We start from the raw sequence: 18,096 nt of genomic DNA, 5'->3' as shown, positions 1-18,096 counted from the left end.
CTAACCATGCTGTTTTGTTTATGAAAACTACGCATGCGTGCATAGCATGGAATGTGGAACCCCAAACACGTTGCGTTGTATATTTTTACGTCCCATAAATAACTATTAATTTTAATGAAATAATCCAAATTATTTAATTGTAAAAGTTGTAATTTTCTGAAAGTTTATACATTTATGAGTAGTAAAAAAATTCCAAATCTTGTCGGAAAATTTTATCTAGTCAGTTTTTTTATTAGATGCGCCGTACTGTCACTTTAAGATTACTAGTCTCAGTCAGCCACTTTTCCTTCAACAATTTCAAGGACCTCTAAATGTGTGACCGAACACCAATTCAAAAGGACTGAACCCAAGAGACTCCTTCACTGCCTCTCGTGCAACAAATAGTACAAGATGAAACCCTTCATCCCAGTCTTTCTCATACTGGTGACAATCGGTCTTCAGCATCTTCTTTAGGGTTTGATGAAAGCATTCTAGCGCCCCCTGAGACTCAGGATGATAAGCAGTTGATCTATACTGCCTAATGCCGAACTCATGCATGACTTGCTGGAACAACCCTGACATAAAATTCGATCCTTGATCTGACTGAATTGCCTTAGGTGACCCTACAAAACTGAAAAACTTGGTTAGAGCCTTGACTATAGTCTTTGCCTTCATATTCCTAAGAAGGATGGATTCAGGGAATCGAGTGGATGTACACATAATGGTAAGTAAATACTGTTCCCTGATCTAGGCCTAGGCAAAGGTCCTACACAATCCACCAACACTCAACTAAACGGTTCTTCAAAAGCTGGAATTGGTTGGAGAGGAGCAGATGGTATCTTCTGATTCGGTTTACCTACCATCTGACAAACATGACATGACCTACAAAACTCCGAAACATCCTTTCTTACCTTAGGCCAATAAAAATGACTGAAAATCCTATCATAAGTCTTTTTGACACTTAAATGACCTGCCATAGGTATGTCGTGAGCTAAACTCATGACATCTCCACGATAAGCAGCTGGGATCACTATGTGGTGAACAACACACCACACTTCATCTGGGAAAGCGTCAGATGGTTGCCATTTTCGCATAAGGATGCATTCTTTCACATAGAAGCATTCTTCAACTTTAGTGGCCTCTTCTGGTGGAAGTGCCCTCTTACTAAGTTGGATGATATCTGGGTCTTTATGTTGTTCAGAAAGTAACTGCTCTCGAGCTCAGCTGAGGATGTCCTTGTCTTGGTTTACTGGTAGATTTGACTCAACTTCATCACCACTTAATTTTTGTAAAGATTCATTTTTCACCGGCTTTTTGATATTGTGTGGCTCCATGCTTGTTTGAGTGCCATCAAGGTCAGAAAAGAAAGTGTCATTCAAATCAATGTCAGGAAAGGAATTTGTCTTGTCAAAGGCTTGAGTATGGTCTGCCTCCATTTCTTGTCTTCTTGCCATCGCTCTAGTAACAACACAGGCTGGATATATGTCATCGTCTTCATCATTACACATGACATCTGAAGTGATTTTCTCACAAACTATGGGATTTGGTACAACTTTTCCACCAGCTAAATCATTGCCTAGCAACAAAGAAATGCCTGGAACGGGAAGAGTAGGTCGAACACCTAGGGTAACAGGTCCAGTAACTAAATCTGACTTCCAACAAATTCTATGCAAGGGAACATCAATGACGCCTAGCTCCACACCCTGTAATAAAACTGACCTACCAGTAGAGGTCTGCTCCGACAGAGGAATCAAGCCCTCTAACAACAAAGTCTGCGCAGCACAAGTATCTCTAAAATCTAAATAGGTTTAATTTCGCTAGAGTCACCGAGTGAAACAAATCCCTGAGACATAAAGGGCTTATAATCCTCCATAGAATCAACAGAACTGGACTTTGAACCCTGAACATCAGGAGTGTCAGAACAAATCGAAACTAAGGCTTCCTTATCACCTCTAACTGCCGCACAAGCGTGTGGCTGAGTTTTAACAAGGTCATTTTTTCTCTTAAGTTTAAAGCATTCACTGATCAGATGACCTGTTTTCTTGCAATAACCACAAGAAGGAAGCGACCCTATTCCAGGGGAACCTTCATAACGTCCTGGACCGGACTTGGAACCAGCTTGCGATGGTGACTGGGGACTTGTGGAAGACTGAGACCCTGAACCACTCTTTTTATATGTGTCTGAATTTGTAGAATTATTGCTAGTCTGAGATCTTGTAACAGAATTCTTTTTATGAGACAGAGTATAAGTATCAGATATGACGTACAGCTGCCTCTTCAAGAGTTTTCACATTCTTATCTTCTAGATGTGTTTTCAGATCTTGAGGAACACATTCCTTAAACTCTTCTACCAGGATGACTTGACGCAAATTAGCAAAAGTTTTATCTCGTTTCTTAGATCTAAACCAGTAATCAAATAGATCTTCTTTCTCTCGTGAAAATTCAACATATGTTTGATTATCAAACTTTCTTTACTTTCTGAACTTTTGTCTATACGCTTCAGGTACTAATTCGTATGCTTTTAATATCGCTGCCTTGACCTTGTCATAGTCTGAACTCTCAGCTACCCCTGGTGCAGAGTATACCTCAGTCGCTTTGCCAACCAGCACATTTTGTAGCATAGTTGACAAAACATTTCGTGGCCATTTGAGATTCTCTGCGACTTTTTCAAATTGGGGAAATATTTGTCCACAGATTTTTCTTGAAATTTTGGAACTTGGAACTAATCTGATATTTTTTGCTGCGTCAAATTCAGTCTTGACAAACGACAGTTCTGTTTGGTGCTGTAATCTTAATTTCTCTAACTCAAAGTTCATTTCAGTTTCTCTTTCTCGCTCTTGTCTTTCTAATTTTTCCAACTCAAATTTCCTTTCACGCTCTTGCTCTTCACTTTCTCGTTCTTCTCTTTCTCTTTCTAATTTTTCTCGTTCAAATTGTATCTTCTCCAACTCTACTTGATGCAAAAATTCTGACATTTTATAAGGTTCTATCTCTGATTTAGCTGTATATTCTGGAAGATCGTATTTTCCAAAAATGTTTTCCTCTACTAATTTGTTTGCAATCTTAATTTTGATGTCTTGCTTTCGCAGAGAAGATTTAACATCTAACCGAAAGTGCAAACCTAACGCAATCAAGTCATCCTTTTTTAACTTATCAAAAACCTGAACACTTGGCGAACTAAGAAAGTCTGTCACCGAAAATACCATGTTGATTTCTGCTGGCTTATTATTAATTTAATTCAACGAATGAATTAACAAAATTGTGACAATAAATTTAAACTGCAAAAATTCTTGATCCCGGACGAGCCCCCAATTCTGTTACGGGTCAGAAAAACCCGAAATGCCAGCAAAAATCAATCACACAGTTTAAACTTAACAAAAATTTCTTTACAGTAATATATAAAAAAAATCAAAAGTACAAACTTACAGCAAGAATCCAAACCAACATACAACAGAGTGTCTGTCACTATACACAATGTTCCAGTGAGAGTATCCTATCCCAGTCTCTTTGTACTCCGAACGACAGTCTCCTTGTTCGCTAGTCTTAATTACCCATGCACACAATTTACAATCTATACTTATATATTAAATTTTGCAAATAAACTCCGAAACGGGTGCACCAGAGTTCTTACTTACTCCTCTAAGAATACACATGATACAAGATGATGTCCGTAAACTATATTTAGATTTCACTTGCATCGTAAATATCGTACATTAAATTAAAAGTCTACTTTTATTTTCTATAAACAGCCATGAAATAGCAAAAACATGAGTACGGTGGCGTTTCCGGGTGGCGGATCTAAGTTACTGGCAATTTTAATGAAACTGGCAACAAGCAATCGTTTATTTATTTCATTAAACGTCATTACTGAATTATTCAATCAAAACTTGATTTAAATGATATAAAAGAAATGAGTTGTGATAACCGATTAAAAATGAAAATGTGCAAATTATTTTTGTCATTCACCGATCTTAATATTGACGGAAGCTTCTAGAACATCATATAGCATCGAGTCCGATGTTAAAAAGAAAATGGCTACTTTAACATAAAAAAAAAACTTTTGTGTGAATTGTCATTGAAATAATGGTAAACCATTGATAATATTGTAAGTTGTGAATATATTTATATATCGAAAGACTATTACATATAATTAGTAGGTTTTCCTAATAAATTTATCGGTAAAAATTTGTATATATTCCTCACTGAGAGCATCGTGGCAACGAACCCTAAGTACAATTTGGACTTAATTCGTAATAAACCTGCTTACATGAAAAGAGAAAATTAATGAACAAGGCATTGTTCAAATACAATTATGCTGTAAAATTTTGTACTTTAATCAATACATTTCAGTTTTTTTTTTCTGAAAAGTCTTTTATATCAAATACTCGGCCTATTCCAGTGGTGGATCTAGGAATTTTGAAAAAGGGGGGAGGGGCGACCAGTTTGGGGTTGGTGTAGGGGCCCACAGACACAGATTTATTAAATTTTATGTATATTTTGGACACAAAATGAGAGAGGGGGAGTGGGCTGGGCCCCCTCTAAATCCGCCAGTGCATTTAAAATCTAATTTTTACACATGTACTTGGGTTTTGGATTATAAATATGTATGTACCTTATTGATATGTAAAAAAAGAGGTAAGGTACAGTTTTTACATATCAATAAGGTACATACATATTTATAAACCAAGACCCAAGTACCTGTGAATTTTTACCCAAAAAAATCAATTTCTCAGTAAAATGTGCATTTCTTGACGGAAATGAAATAAGAGTATCTGAAGTACAATATCCATAACATAGTATATACAATATCCATAACATAGTATATAACAGGTTTCACAATAAACGTCAATTAATGAAATTGTTATTTAAGTTTTACAAGGCGCGAGGGGGGGGGGGGGGGCGTACTTCTACTTCATGCGGGATTTTGAACAAAGTATTTCTTCCTGCTATAAGCCTCTTGGCTGTCAGTAGAAACTACAATATATATATTATTGGATTTTTTCTGTCGGTAGTGGTATAAATTCTATTCCCCGCGCTTGCGCGGGATTTCATCTAGTGTATTTATACATTAACATAAATCTAGAAAATTCTAGAAATTGTAAATACAAGATGTTACTGGAATATTCTGGATATACACGAAATTCAAGAATGTTCTAGAAAAAATGACCATACATGTTGACCACTCTAGAATGTTCTAGAAGTTTCTTGTGATACTCAATATATACATGATGAAACAATACAAACATATTTCAATTACAACACACCTCACAACAAGCTTAAGTTTAAATAAAATACAGAATGGTGTAGAAAGTATGTCAATTGATAATGATAACTTTGGAAGTTAAGAAAAATCATATCTGATCACTTGAAAACAGACTGATCCTATCAGGATCAAAGATTATCTTGCAGGAGTCATTAGAAAACAGTCAAAATTAATAAGTATTTTATGCCTCTACATGTTGCTTATAATCCTACCAGGATACCCAAACCCCCACTTTTTTCTGGGAATAGGCTTTTGCTGTTAATTATGTATAGAAAATATTATTAAGAGGCCAGACGCAACCCTCCTCGCACTTTTTGTAGCAGAGCCGGATCAAGGTTTCTCATGTGACCCCCCCCCCCCCCCATTGTTACCTGTACAAGATTTTTCAGTTTTATGAAACTATCCATTGCCTTTTTTTGGCTTGTCACTATTTTTCTGGTTGTACCATTCTCCTCCACTTCTAAAAATATGTTACGTCCTTATCTACCATGTAAAAGATGTAATTCATCTTTGAGTCCGAAACTTAGTAGATACAGTAGTTGAAACAGAAACTTTAAATAATTTTTTTTTTAAATTTTAATGCCACTCAATACTGATTCAAGGGGCTGGAGGAGGGGTGTAAGGCTTCCCTGGGATTTATTAACCAAATAATGACCTTGGACTCCCTTTTTCTCCTATAGGAAACATGGACCCCTCCTAAAGTGGTAAAACACCCCCATCCATCCCCCTTCCTAACAACCAAGACATAGATTTTAAGGCAAGTACATCGTATCAATCAAATACTATCTTACACTATAATCCAAAGTATTTTACAGACTATGGATTGAATTGTGAAGGGTATATATAGCAGACACTATCACACTTTGGGTGATGACCTTGCTAACAACTACCACCTTTCAATGGGTCAAACTTTGACTGACATATTTCATATCAATTGTTAGACCACTAGTAAATTTGACACGGAATATTCAGTGTACCTGATCATTACATAGGGCTCATGGTGAATGTGACAAGCAGACAATTGGGTAGTCAATCCCAATATCATAAGACCAGCCTGCAAGTTATTCTGCATAATGGTCATTTTTTGAAAGAATTGAATTTTTTGATTTGTTCAGACTCCCCAACTTCATGGTCGATCTCTATTATTGGAGTCTTTATTGTACAATACCAAGGTATAACAAAGTAATACACATAATGCAGTAGTATACAAATAGTCGTATTTCACGATATAAAGGGCTTAAAAGAAGTTACTCACATGTACTGAGCAGTCTGGAGTTTTTCTTTCAGAAATTATCACAATGATTGGGCAAACATTTACACGAATAAACTATTGCATAGAAGTTTTATATCCACTTTGAATTCTTTCAGTGAATTGTTCGACAAACGTTAATATATCCACATCAATCTTTGAAGTCGCAGGTATCGCTGTTGTATAATAATATCACAGATGTACACTGTATCACAATCTGATCAGAGAATCCCTGTCCTTGTTGTTACATTAAGCAGTAGCACTGTCTTCTGAATGTGTATCTGTTTTCCCTCCCGAGGAGTCGGCCATGTTGTCAGAATGCTGGACATCGTAGTGAGGATTAGTAAAACCTCGTACGTCATTGTCCTCCTGGAGCTGTGTAAGAAAACTGTCTGTGAATTGGGTGGCGGGACAATGCATACATTTATACACTTTAATGAATAAATTAAAACCAAATAGACCTTATAAATAAACTTAATTGGTCCCTTTATACTTTTAAATGGGGACAATTCTTAAAAGCTCACAGAATTGTTTAAGTTCATTGATGTGATGTTGTTCTGTTGGTTGCGATATCTTCGTCTCATTATAAAAATAGTCAGCAGGACTACCAGCAAAATGAGGACCAGTAAACCCATGACAATACCAACCACTTGACCCGAGGTCAAGGTCAAACTAGAAGGTGCTGAAAAATAAAGGACATTTATATGATGATTTTCAGTAAAATTCAACATTTTATTTACTCAAAGGTATACAATTAATTTTGGCAGAATATTATTGGATCTTTTTGTACATACAATGGTCACTTACAACTGTTGGATTTCTGTGATGCCAGAGTTCTCCCTAGTGACTGTGAACAGTCATCTCCAAAGAAACCATACTGACACACACATTTACCCTGAAAAAGAGACCATACTGACACACACATTTACCCTGAAAAAGAAATCATACCACCACACATATTTCCCTGAAGAAGAAACTATGACATACATTTACCCTGAAAAGGAACAAAAACTGTCAAGTTTTTACCATGTAGTATGAATTAATTTTTATAATTAGAAGTTAAACATAACTATGTAAAAAAAAAAAAAATAAATAGACTCAAAAGCAATGGACAAACATTGTTCAGAAAAGTTCACCTTAGCATTAAGCCCATATGAGCCAAAAACAGAGATGTGTCATTTTATATCTTCTATCCTTAATTCTTTAAAGATGGAGAACAGTTATTGGATCTAATTAAAGATTTCACCAAATAACAAATTAAATGACTCCACATAGATGACCACATCTGCTTGTTGATTAGAATTTTTTTTTCAGCAACTCTTAGGAGCAGGGGCAGCAACTCTCAGTTGACCGACTCAATAAAGGGCAGTAACTCTGGCTTATGTATTAACCTGTTTACAGATTCCCCCATTGAGACATGCCCCTGGTGACATGGACATTCCCCTGTAGTAGGGACACAATAAAGGGCAGGAACTCTGGCTTATGTATTAACCTGTTTACAGATTCCCCCATTGAGACATGCCCCCTGGTGACAGGGACACTCCCCTGTAGTAGAAAAACAATAAAGGTCAGTAACTCTGGTTAATGTATTTACCTGTTTACAGATTCCTCCATTGATACACGTCCCCTGGTGACAGGGACATTCACCTGTTGCAGGGATACAATAAAGGGCAGTAACTCTGACTTACGAATTGATTCCTCCATTGAGACACGCCCCCTGGTGACAGGGACACTCCCCCTTTGTAGAGACACAATGAAGGGCAGTAACTCTGGCTAATGTATTTACCTGTTTACAGATTCCTCCATTGAGACAGGCCCCCTGGTGACAGGAACATTCCCCTGTATTAAGGATACCATGAAGGGCAGTAACTCTGGCTTATGTATTTACCTGTTTACAGATTCCTCCATTGAGACACGCCCCCTGGTGACAGGAACATTCCCCTGTATTAAGGATACCATGAAGGGCAGTAACTCTGGCTTATGTATTTACCTGTTTACAGATTCCTCCATTGAGCCATGCCCCCTGGTGACAGGGACACTCCCCTGTAGTAGGGATACCATGAAGGGCAGTAACTCTGGATAAGGTATTACATGTTTACAGATTCCTCCATTGAGACACGCCCCCTGGTGACAGGGACACTCCCCTGTAGTAGGGATACCATGAAGGGCAGTAACTCTGGTTAATGTATTTACATGTTTACAGATTCCTCCATTGAGACACGCCCCCTGGTGACAAGGACACTCCCCTGTTGTAGGGATACAATAAAGGTCAGTAACTCTGGTTAATGTATTTACCTGTTTACAGATTCCTCCATTGAGACACGCCCCCTGGTGACAGGGACATTCCCCTGTTGTAGGGACACAGTTTAGTTTACAAGGTGAAGGGCAGTAACTCTGGCAGTTTGCTCCCCAGGTCCCTGGATCACAAGCTGCAATAAAGATTACATAACATGATTGTATTTGAAATATGATCATAAATGTATGTATTAATCACTCACATTGTCTTGTATTTCATAAAAATAATTTTACTCTTTCTATCAAAATTAACTACAATCACCTTTTTTTGTTAGAGTAGCGACAACTTCACCCTTAATCTGAAAAACTTCTTTACAGACGCATTATAAGTGCATTAGATTAGCTCATATAGGGCACGCAAATATGTACACAATGACCACTTATGAAAAATATGGCTCCAAAAAGGTGAAAAGGGGAGTGCATCAAAAGCAAAGCTCAATTTTGATGAGGTGAACTAAAAAAAAGTTTTTATAACAAAATCTAATAGCTGTGTACAGTACTTCAAAATCTAATACTTTTGTAATCCAATGCCCTGTGTCTACAGCAGTACTTACTTTGGTTACAGAGAACCCCTTTATATCCCACGGCACACAGACACAATCCTGTGATACTGTCACATGACCCCCCGTTTCGACAGTTAGGACATTGGTTACTGCAGTCAGCTCCGTACATACCATCAGGACACCCTGTAACACAACAATGTCAGATTCACCTTAACAATATCTGACCCCCCTTAACAATGTCCAAGTCACCTTAACAATGTTCAGGTCAACTTAACAATGAATGAATAACCTAAAAATGTATAAATCACCTTAACAATGTCTGATTCACCTCAACAATGTCTGAGTCACCTTAACTAGGTCCGAGTCACCTTAACAATGTCTGATTCACCTTAACAATGTCAGAGTCACCTTAACTATGTCTGATTCACCTCAACAATGTCTGAGTCACCTTAACAATGTCTGAGTCACCTTAACTAGGTCCAAGTCACCTTAACAATGTCTGATTCACCTTAACAATGTCAGAGTCACCTTAACAATGTCTGATTCACCTTAACAATGTCAGAGTCACCTTAACAATGTCTGAGTTAAATTAACAATGTCTGATTCACCTTAACAATGTCCAAGTCACCTTAACAATGTCTGAGTTAAATTAACAATGTCTGAGTCAACTTAACAATGTCTGAGTCACTATAACAAAGTCTGATTCACCTCAACTATGTCCAAGTCACTTTAACAATGAGTTATCTTAACAATGTCAGAGTCACCTTAACAATGTCTGAGTCACCTTAACAATGTCAGAGTTACCTTAACAATGTCTGAGTCACCTTAACAATGTCTGGTTCACCTTAACAATGTCAGAGTCGCCTTAACAATGTCCAAGTCACCTTAACATTGTCAAAGAGTTTACTTCAACATCAGTTCATTAGCACAATTATTGTGGCATAAAATTGTTGTGATATTCCTTGTGTTCAGGATATAAAAGAAAGAAATCAAGATTTGAATCACTTCTAATATTGCTTACATGCACCCTAAGGAGGCCTTACATGTACTAATGACATTAGTTAAGCTTAAAGGTAATATGTTAACATTTTTCCTGCCAACACTGAGTTGGGTGACCTAGTTTTTCTGCTGACATTGAGAGTTGGGTGACCTACTTTTTCTGCCAACATTGAAAATTGGGTGACCTACTTTGATCACAGAACGTTCCACTCCAGCCCGGCTGACAGGTACACTCTCCCGTCACTTTGTCACACACACCGTTATTCTGACACCCACACAGCTGGGCACATTGGAAACCAAAGTACGAGGCACCACACTCTAGCAAAACACATCAAATAAACTTAAAATCTGACATCAAATAAACTTATTTAAACTGGAAACCAAAAGACAACCCGCCACACTCTATCAAAACATTATGTTAACTTACTCAAAACTCAGTTACAATATACTGTGAGATCACCAATTTTTGTGGAGTTTAATTTATATTGTAAGGAGTTATATTTCTTACAATGATCATGGATATACACACGTAATACAAAGCATGTTCTATGCCATCTCCTCAAGTTCAATATTATATAACTGGAGTAGGCTGTACCAAGTATATCTTGTTTAACACAGTGCTATTATAAAATTGTATATTCCTCTTTATTACATTTTCGACAGTGAAATACTGTGATTTATTTATTGAATAAAAGTGATATTCTCTCACAGTGTGAAAGGATACCAAAATGATATTCTCTCACAGTGTGAAAGGATATCAAAGTAAGTAAAAAATAACTAATGGCCTGTCATAAGATAGAGATAGTAACTAAGCATCTTGATAGAGCTAAAACTGCAAATTTCTTCCCAAATATGTTGCTAAAGTCCATGCTATGTAATGTTTTCAATCACACAACTGCTAAGCTACGGCATGACGTCTCAACCGCTCAACTGTGACGTCAACTGAAAAGCCTATGACACTGTGTTAAGAAAAGACAGAGGCAAAGGGAAAATCAAAGAAAATGTAATAAACAGAAAATTCAATGTTTTGTAGATGAATATGGAATTTATTTCACTCGTGAGACAGCATTTTTTTGATATTTTCACTCGTGCTTCGCACTCGTGAAAATATAAAAAATTTCTGCCCCACTCGTGAAATAAATTCCATATTCATCTACAAAACATTGAATATCCTCTATGTACCTTGTTCACAGTGGTGCCCTATTTTCCCCGGGGGACACAAGCACTCTCCAATGACAGGGTTACAGTTGGCCCCTCCACAATTACAGGCATTGCTACAATGTTTTCCCCAGGAACCAGCATCACACACTATAAACAAAGATAAGAAAAACCAAAAGTTAATGACATACAGCTGTAAGATTTTGGTACCCTACAGTTATACACTGTTCCTAATGAAGCCAGCACTTCAAACACTATAAAGAAAAGAAAAACCAATAGTTAATGTCATACACCTGTAAGATTTAGGTTAAGTTATACACAGCTCCTAATGGAGCCAGCATTTCATACACTGAATCAAGAAGATCACATATAGATTATGATAACCTTCTTTTTAAAGAAAAATGCTTGATGAACTATACATCATTGATAATTGGAATATTGTTACACTGGCTTTACTTACCCTGATTACAGTACATCATTGATAATTTGAATATTGTTACACTGGCTTTACTTACCCTGATTACAGTACATCACTGATAATTGGAATATTGTTACACTGGCTTTACTTACCCTGATTACAGTACATCATTGATAATTGGAATATTGTTACACTGGCTTTACATACCCTGATTACAGTACATCACTGATATTTGGAATATTGTTAGGCTGGCTTTACATACCCTGATTACAGTACATCACTGATAATTGGAATATTGTTACACTGGCTTTACTTACCCTGATTACAGTACATCATTGATAATTTGAATATTGTTACACTGGCTTTACTTACCCTGATTACAGTACATCACTGATATCTGGAATATTGTTAGGCTGGCTTTACATACCCTGTTTACAGTACATCATTGATAATTGGAATATTGTTACACTGGCTTTACTTACCCTGATTACAGTACATCATTGATAATTGGAATATTGTTAGGCTGGCTTTACATACCCTGATTACAGTACATCACTGATAATTGGAATATTGTTACACTGGCTTTACATACCCTGATTACAGTACATCATTGATAATTGGAATATTGTTACACTGGCTTTACATACCCTGATTACAGTCCATCACTGATAATTGGAATATTGTTACACTGGCTTTACATACCCTGATTACAGTACATCATTGATAATTGGAATATTGTTACACTGGCTTTACATACCCTGATTACAGTACATCATTGATAATTGGAATATTGTTAGGCTGGCTTTACATACCCTGATTACAGTACATCATTGATAATTGGAATATTGTTACACTGGCTTTACTTACCCTGATTACAGTACATCATTGATAATTGGAATATTGTTACACTGGCTTTACATACCCTGATTACAGTACATCACTGATAATTGGAATATTGTTAGGCTAGTTTTACTTACCCTGATTACAGTATGTCCCGTTGTATCCCGGGTCACAGTCACACACACCTGTCTCTCTGTCACAGTTACCATGGGAACCACATAAACACCTTTGAGCACAGGAAACACCCCACATCCCACTAGGACAATCTAAACACATGTGTGTAATAAGATTACAGTCATCATACTCTGAACAGATGAGCACTACATCTTGACAAATTTGTCTATACTTACACTGGTCACACTTTTGTCCTGTGTATCCGGGGCGACACTGACAAGCTCCATCTACAGGACTACAGGTAAGCATTCCTGTGACATCACACACATCACGACAGGATCTCTCACAGCCGGCGCCGTACGCCAGGGTGGGACAGGACTTTTCACACTTATCTGCCCATACAAATCATACACCATCACTTTTCAATAAAAATCTAATTTGAGCCTTTGCCTCAGGTGAGCTAAAAGACATTGTTTTTTTTTGATATTTTAGCATTACCTCCAGTAAATCCAGGCTGACAGTTACATTTTCCTGTGGTGACATCACATCCCTCAGACAAGGGGCCACACGTACAGTTCAGCGAACAGTCTGGCCCATATTTTCCCTTTGGGCACTACATGTGGATAAAAAGAATAACTGCTACAATGAAGTGCATAAGTGTATGTCTAAGAGAACTTAACAGTCTATTATACTTAATCTCTGAAAAAAATCAGGTCCCTGGAATCTAACAAGTAAAGAATCCATAATACTATAACCCTCTGGGAACAGTAAGATCCTATGAATCTCACAATTAAAGAATCCATTATACTAACCCACTGAGATCAGGTCCCATGTATCTCACTAGTAAGGAATGCATTATACTAACCTACTGAGATCAGGCCCCATGTATCTCACTAGTAAGGAATGCATTATACTAACCCACTGAGATCAGGCCCCATGTATCTCACTAGTAAGGAATGCATTATACTAACCCACTGAGATCAAGCCCCAGGTATCTCACTAGTAAGGAATGCATTATACTAACCCACTGAGATCAAGCCCCAGGTATCTCACTAGTAAGGAATGCATTATACTAACCTACTGAGATCAGGTCCCATGTATCTCACTAGTAAGGAATGCATTATACTAACCCACTGAGATCAGGTCCCATGTATCTCACTTGTAAGGAATGCATTATACTAACCCTCTGAGATCAGGCCCCAGGTATCTCACTAGTAAGGAATGCATTATACTAACCCTCTGAGATCAGGCCCCATGTATCTCACTAGTAAGGAATGCATTATACTAACCTACTGAGATCAGGCCCCATGTATCTCACTAGTAAGGAATGCATTATACTAACCCTCTGAGATCAGGCCCCATGTATCTCACTCGTAAGGAATGCATTATACTAACCCACTGAGATCAAGCCCCAGGTATCTCACTAGTAAGGAATGCATTATACTAACCCTCTGAGATCAGGCCCCATGTATCTCACTTGTAAGGAATGCATTATACTAACCCTCTGAGATCAGGCCCTATGTATCTCACTAGAAAGGAATGCATTATATTTACCCTCTGAGAACAATCAGATCCCATGAATCCCGTGGGACACAGACAAGTTCCATTGACATTGTCACATTCTCCACCATTCTGGCAACTTTCAAATAAAAAAAAATACATGAACAAAGCAGAAATTTAAAAAATGATTGCAATCCAAAAGACTTATATATGCATGTTTACATTATGAAGTATTTTGTCAGTGATGATTTGTGAATAAGATTAAATATCATCTTATAATATCATTTGAATAAGTTAAATATTCATGATATTACAGACTCAATCATGTTATAAACCCCTCTGCAGTTTATTCATTGTATTTTTTTATGAATGAAGAACAATGCTACAGCCTAATAAATCATCAAAACACAAAATGTTATGTTTATTCTTAGACTGTAAAAATGTTTTCTTAGCAAGACATGACACTCTGCAATTTGTGTTGAGATATAAAAAATAAAATAAAAGTATTATATTATACAATCAGATTAATTTTAAAACTTTACACCAAATTAATTTTGAAAGTAATGGCTACCAATAAGAATTATTTAAATTTGACAGATGCTATCAATTGCAATTAAGAGGCCAGATTCCTATGCCTAATTCCTGAAAGATATGTGTATTTTCTTGAATTAACATTTTTTAATATAATGACTTCAATACTCTTACATCTGTTGGGATTGTGTAACTTAAAAACATATTTTTTTTTATTTTCACCTTAATTCAAGTCCACAGTGACCTTTAAGTAGTATGGGACACACCCTCTATGTAAGATGCATGAATGTAACCAAGTTTGACGATTCTAGGTCTTAAAGTTTTTCAATTATGAGGCAAACAGAATTTTTTTTTATATTTGGCCATGCCATCTTAATTAAAGGTTATTACAACAACCTTTTTTAATGTGTGACACACCTTTTACCCAAAATGTATCAGCTGAAAAAGTTGGGTATTCTAGGCCTCATAGTATTTAAGTTATGAGCAAGACAGGAAAAATCTAACAGACAGACAGATGGACATGAAGGCCATACCATAATACGTCCTGTCTTAAGATGGGCATATAAAAAGTTGAATAATTATGATGTACCTGCAGTTCTGTTTACATCCGTTGCCATAGCTACCCTTAGAACATGGTTGTTGACAGAAAACCCCCTGGTATCCAGGTAAACATTGACACTGACCAGAGATTGGGTCACACGTGTCACTATGGACACACTGGTCGCAGCGATAGATACAACCAGGGCCATAGGTCAGCTTCTATAAAGTCAACACATTCCAAACTTTAATATCAAACAAGTCTCAGATGAGACTGTAGCTCTATTAGTTTGAATTCATAATGATTCAATAAGTTTTAATCTTCCATTATCAAAATTATTAAAATGACAGACAAACAGACAGATCCATATTAACATCCCCCACTTTAAAAGTGGAAGTGAATAACAACAGAGAAGCTGAACAATACTAAGTATTTGGTGATATACCTGACATTTCATTTCTGCTTATATAGATATCTGAATTAACTTACAATTCTGCTTCGATAGATATCTGTATTACACATTTCTGGTTAGATATCCGTATTCCTGACATTTCTGGTTAGATATCTGTATTACCTGAAATTTCTGGTAAGATGTCTGTATTACCTGAAATTTCTGGTTAGATATCTGTATTACCTGACAATTCTAGTTAGAAATCTGTATTACCTGACATTTCTGGTTAGATATCTATATTATCTGACATTTCTGGTAGATATCTATATTACCTGACATTTCTGGTTAGATAACTGTATTAACTGATATTTTTGGTTAGATATCTGTATTACCTAACATTTCTGGTTAGATATCTGATTAACCTGACATTTCTGATTAGATACCTATATTACCTGACATTTTTGCTTAGATAGCTGTATTACCTGATTTTCTCGTTAGATATCTGTATTATCTGACTTTTCTGGTTAGATATCTGTATTACCTGACATTTATGGTAAGATATCTGTATTACCTGACATTTCTGCTTAGATAACTGATTTACTTGACATTTCTGGTTTAATATCTAGTTTACCTGACATTTTTGGTTAGATATCCAATTTACCTGACATTTCTGGTTAGATATCTCTATTACCTGACATTTCTGGTTAGATATCTGTATTACCTAACATTTCTGGTTAGATAACTGTATTAACTGATATTTCTGGTTAGATATCTGTATTACCTGACATTTCTGGTTAGATATCTGATTAACCTGACATTTCTGATTAGATACCTATATTACCTGACATTTTTGCTTAGATAGCTGTATTTACCTGATTTTCTGGTTAGATATCTGTATTACCTGACTTTTCTGGTTAGATATCTGTATTACCTGACATTTATGGTAAGATATCTGTATTACCTGACATTTCTGCTTAGATAACTGATTTACTTGACATTTCTGGTTTGATATCTAGTTTACCTGACATTTTTGGTTAGATATCCAATTTACCTGACATTTCTGGTTAGATATCTCTATTACCTGACATTTCTGGTTAGATATCTGTATTATCTAACATTTCTGATAAGATATCTCTATTAACTGACATTTCTGGCTAGATATCTGTATTCACACACATTTCTGATTAGATATCCAATTTACCTGATATTTCTGGTTAGATATCTGTATCATCTGACATTTCTGGTTAGATATCTGTATTACCTGACATTTCTGGTTGGTTCACACTATAACCTGACAGTTCTGGTTAGATATCTGAATTACCTGACATTTCTGGTTAGATATCTCTATCACCTGACATTTCTGGTTAGATATCTGAATAACCTGATATTTCTGGTTAGATATCTGAATTACATGACATTTCTGGTATAATATCTGTATTATCTGACATTTCTGGTTAGATAGCCCATTTACTTGACATTTCTGGTTTGATATCTAGTTTACCTGACATTTCTGGTTTGATATCCAATTTACCTGACATTTCTGGTTAGAAATCTCTATTTCCTGACATTTCTGGTTAGATATCTTTATTACCTGCCATTTCTAGTTAGATATCTTTATTACCTGACATGTCTGGTTAGATATCTGTATTACCTGACATTTCTGGTAAGATATCTGTATCATCTGACATTTCTAGTTAGATATCTGTATTATCTGACATTTCTGGTTAGATATCTGTATTACCTGACATTTCTGGTTAGATATTTGAATTACCTGACATTTCTGGTTACAGTCAAGTCCAAAGAATCCAGCATCACATAGACAGATGTCATTATTAAAGTGACAGCGGCCATGGTAACAGTAACTGCAAGCCGGTTTACAGGATAAAGCTGTAAATAGATTGACAAGATAAAGCTGTAAACAGATTTGAAGGATAAAGCTGTAAACAGATTTATAGGATAAAGAGTAAACAAATTTACAGGATTAAACTGTAAACAGATTTTCAGGATAAAGCTGTAAACAGATTTACAAGGTAAAAGGCTATAAGGTAAAGTTAAAAATAAACTAATGTTGCATAATTAAAACAGCTTTATAACATTAAAATAATTGCACCCTTTTCATGAAAAAGATCACCTGCTTATCATCATGATGGCAATTTTTGTATATATTTGGCAAAATGTACTCAATAACCATTTGATGTAGGCATATCAGAAAACCATTTGATCTTGATAATGTGTTTACCTTGCCAAACCTGGGAACAAAGCTTAATTAAAAGAGCAAGGTTCACTTTAGGCTTTTTTGGCCCTGTAAATTTCTGATA

The 18,096-nt window shown here is 36.2% G+C and overlaps 1 protein-coding gene across 3 annotated transcripts in view; it reads right to left on the bottom strand.

Annotated features, from left to right (window-relative positions):
- The window catches only part of LOC133191060 (uncharacterized), a 103,723-nt gene that overhangs the window by 11,364 nt on the left and 74,263 nt on the right, over positions 1–18,096 (bottom strand). For 2 of the 3 annotated variants that reach the window (XM_061326737.1, XM_061326739.1), the window contains 13 exons: positions 17,550–17,665; positions 15,439–15,608; positions 14,373–14,457; positions 13,317–13,431; positions 13,055–13,210; positions 12,842–12,970; positions 11,471–11,596; positions 10,478–10,606; positions 9,341–9,472; positions 8,787–8,920; positions 7,299–7,386; positions 7,016–7,173; positions 6,377–6,866 (listed from right to left, as the gene is read on the bottom strand). In XM_061326737.1, the coding sequence (XP_061182721.1) occupies positions 6,741–6,866; positions 7,016–7,173; positions 7,299–7,386; positions 8,787–8,920; positions 9,341–9,472; positions 10,478–10,606; positions 11,471–11,596; positions 12,842–12,970; positions 13,055–13,210; positions 13,317–13,431; positions 14,373–14,457; positions 15,439–15,608; positions 17,550–17,665 (1,664 nt within the window). In that variant the 3' untranslated portion in view covers positions 6,377–6,740. Of the gene's footprint in view, positions 1–6,376; positions 6,867–7,015; positions 7,174–7,298; positions 7,387–8,786; positions 8,921–9,340; positions 9,473–10,477; positions 10,607–11,470; positions 11,597–12,841; positions 12,971–13,054; positions 13,211–13,316; positions 13,432–14,372; positions 14,458–15,438; positions 15,609–17,549; positions 17,666–18,096 lie in introns of those variants that run through there. The other variant, XM_061326740.1, reaches the window with a different exon arrangement.

Source organism: Saccostrea echinata, unplaced genomic scaffold (genome assembly GCF_033153115.1).
Source record: "Saccostrea echinata isolate AGI-Se365-2 ecotype Australia unplaced genomic scaffold, CSIRO_AGI_Sech_v1 ptg000023l, whole genome shotgun sequence".
NCBI lineage: Eukaryota > Metazoa > Mollusca > Bivalvia > Ostreida > Ostreidae > Saccostrea > Saccostrea echinata.
Note: the sequence above shows the minus strand (reverse complement) of the source record. Positions and strands in the feature narration are given on the sequence as shown.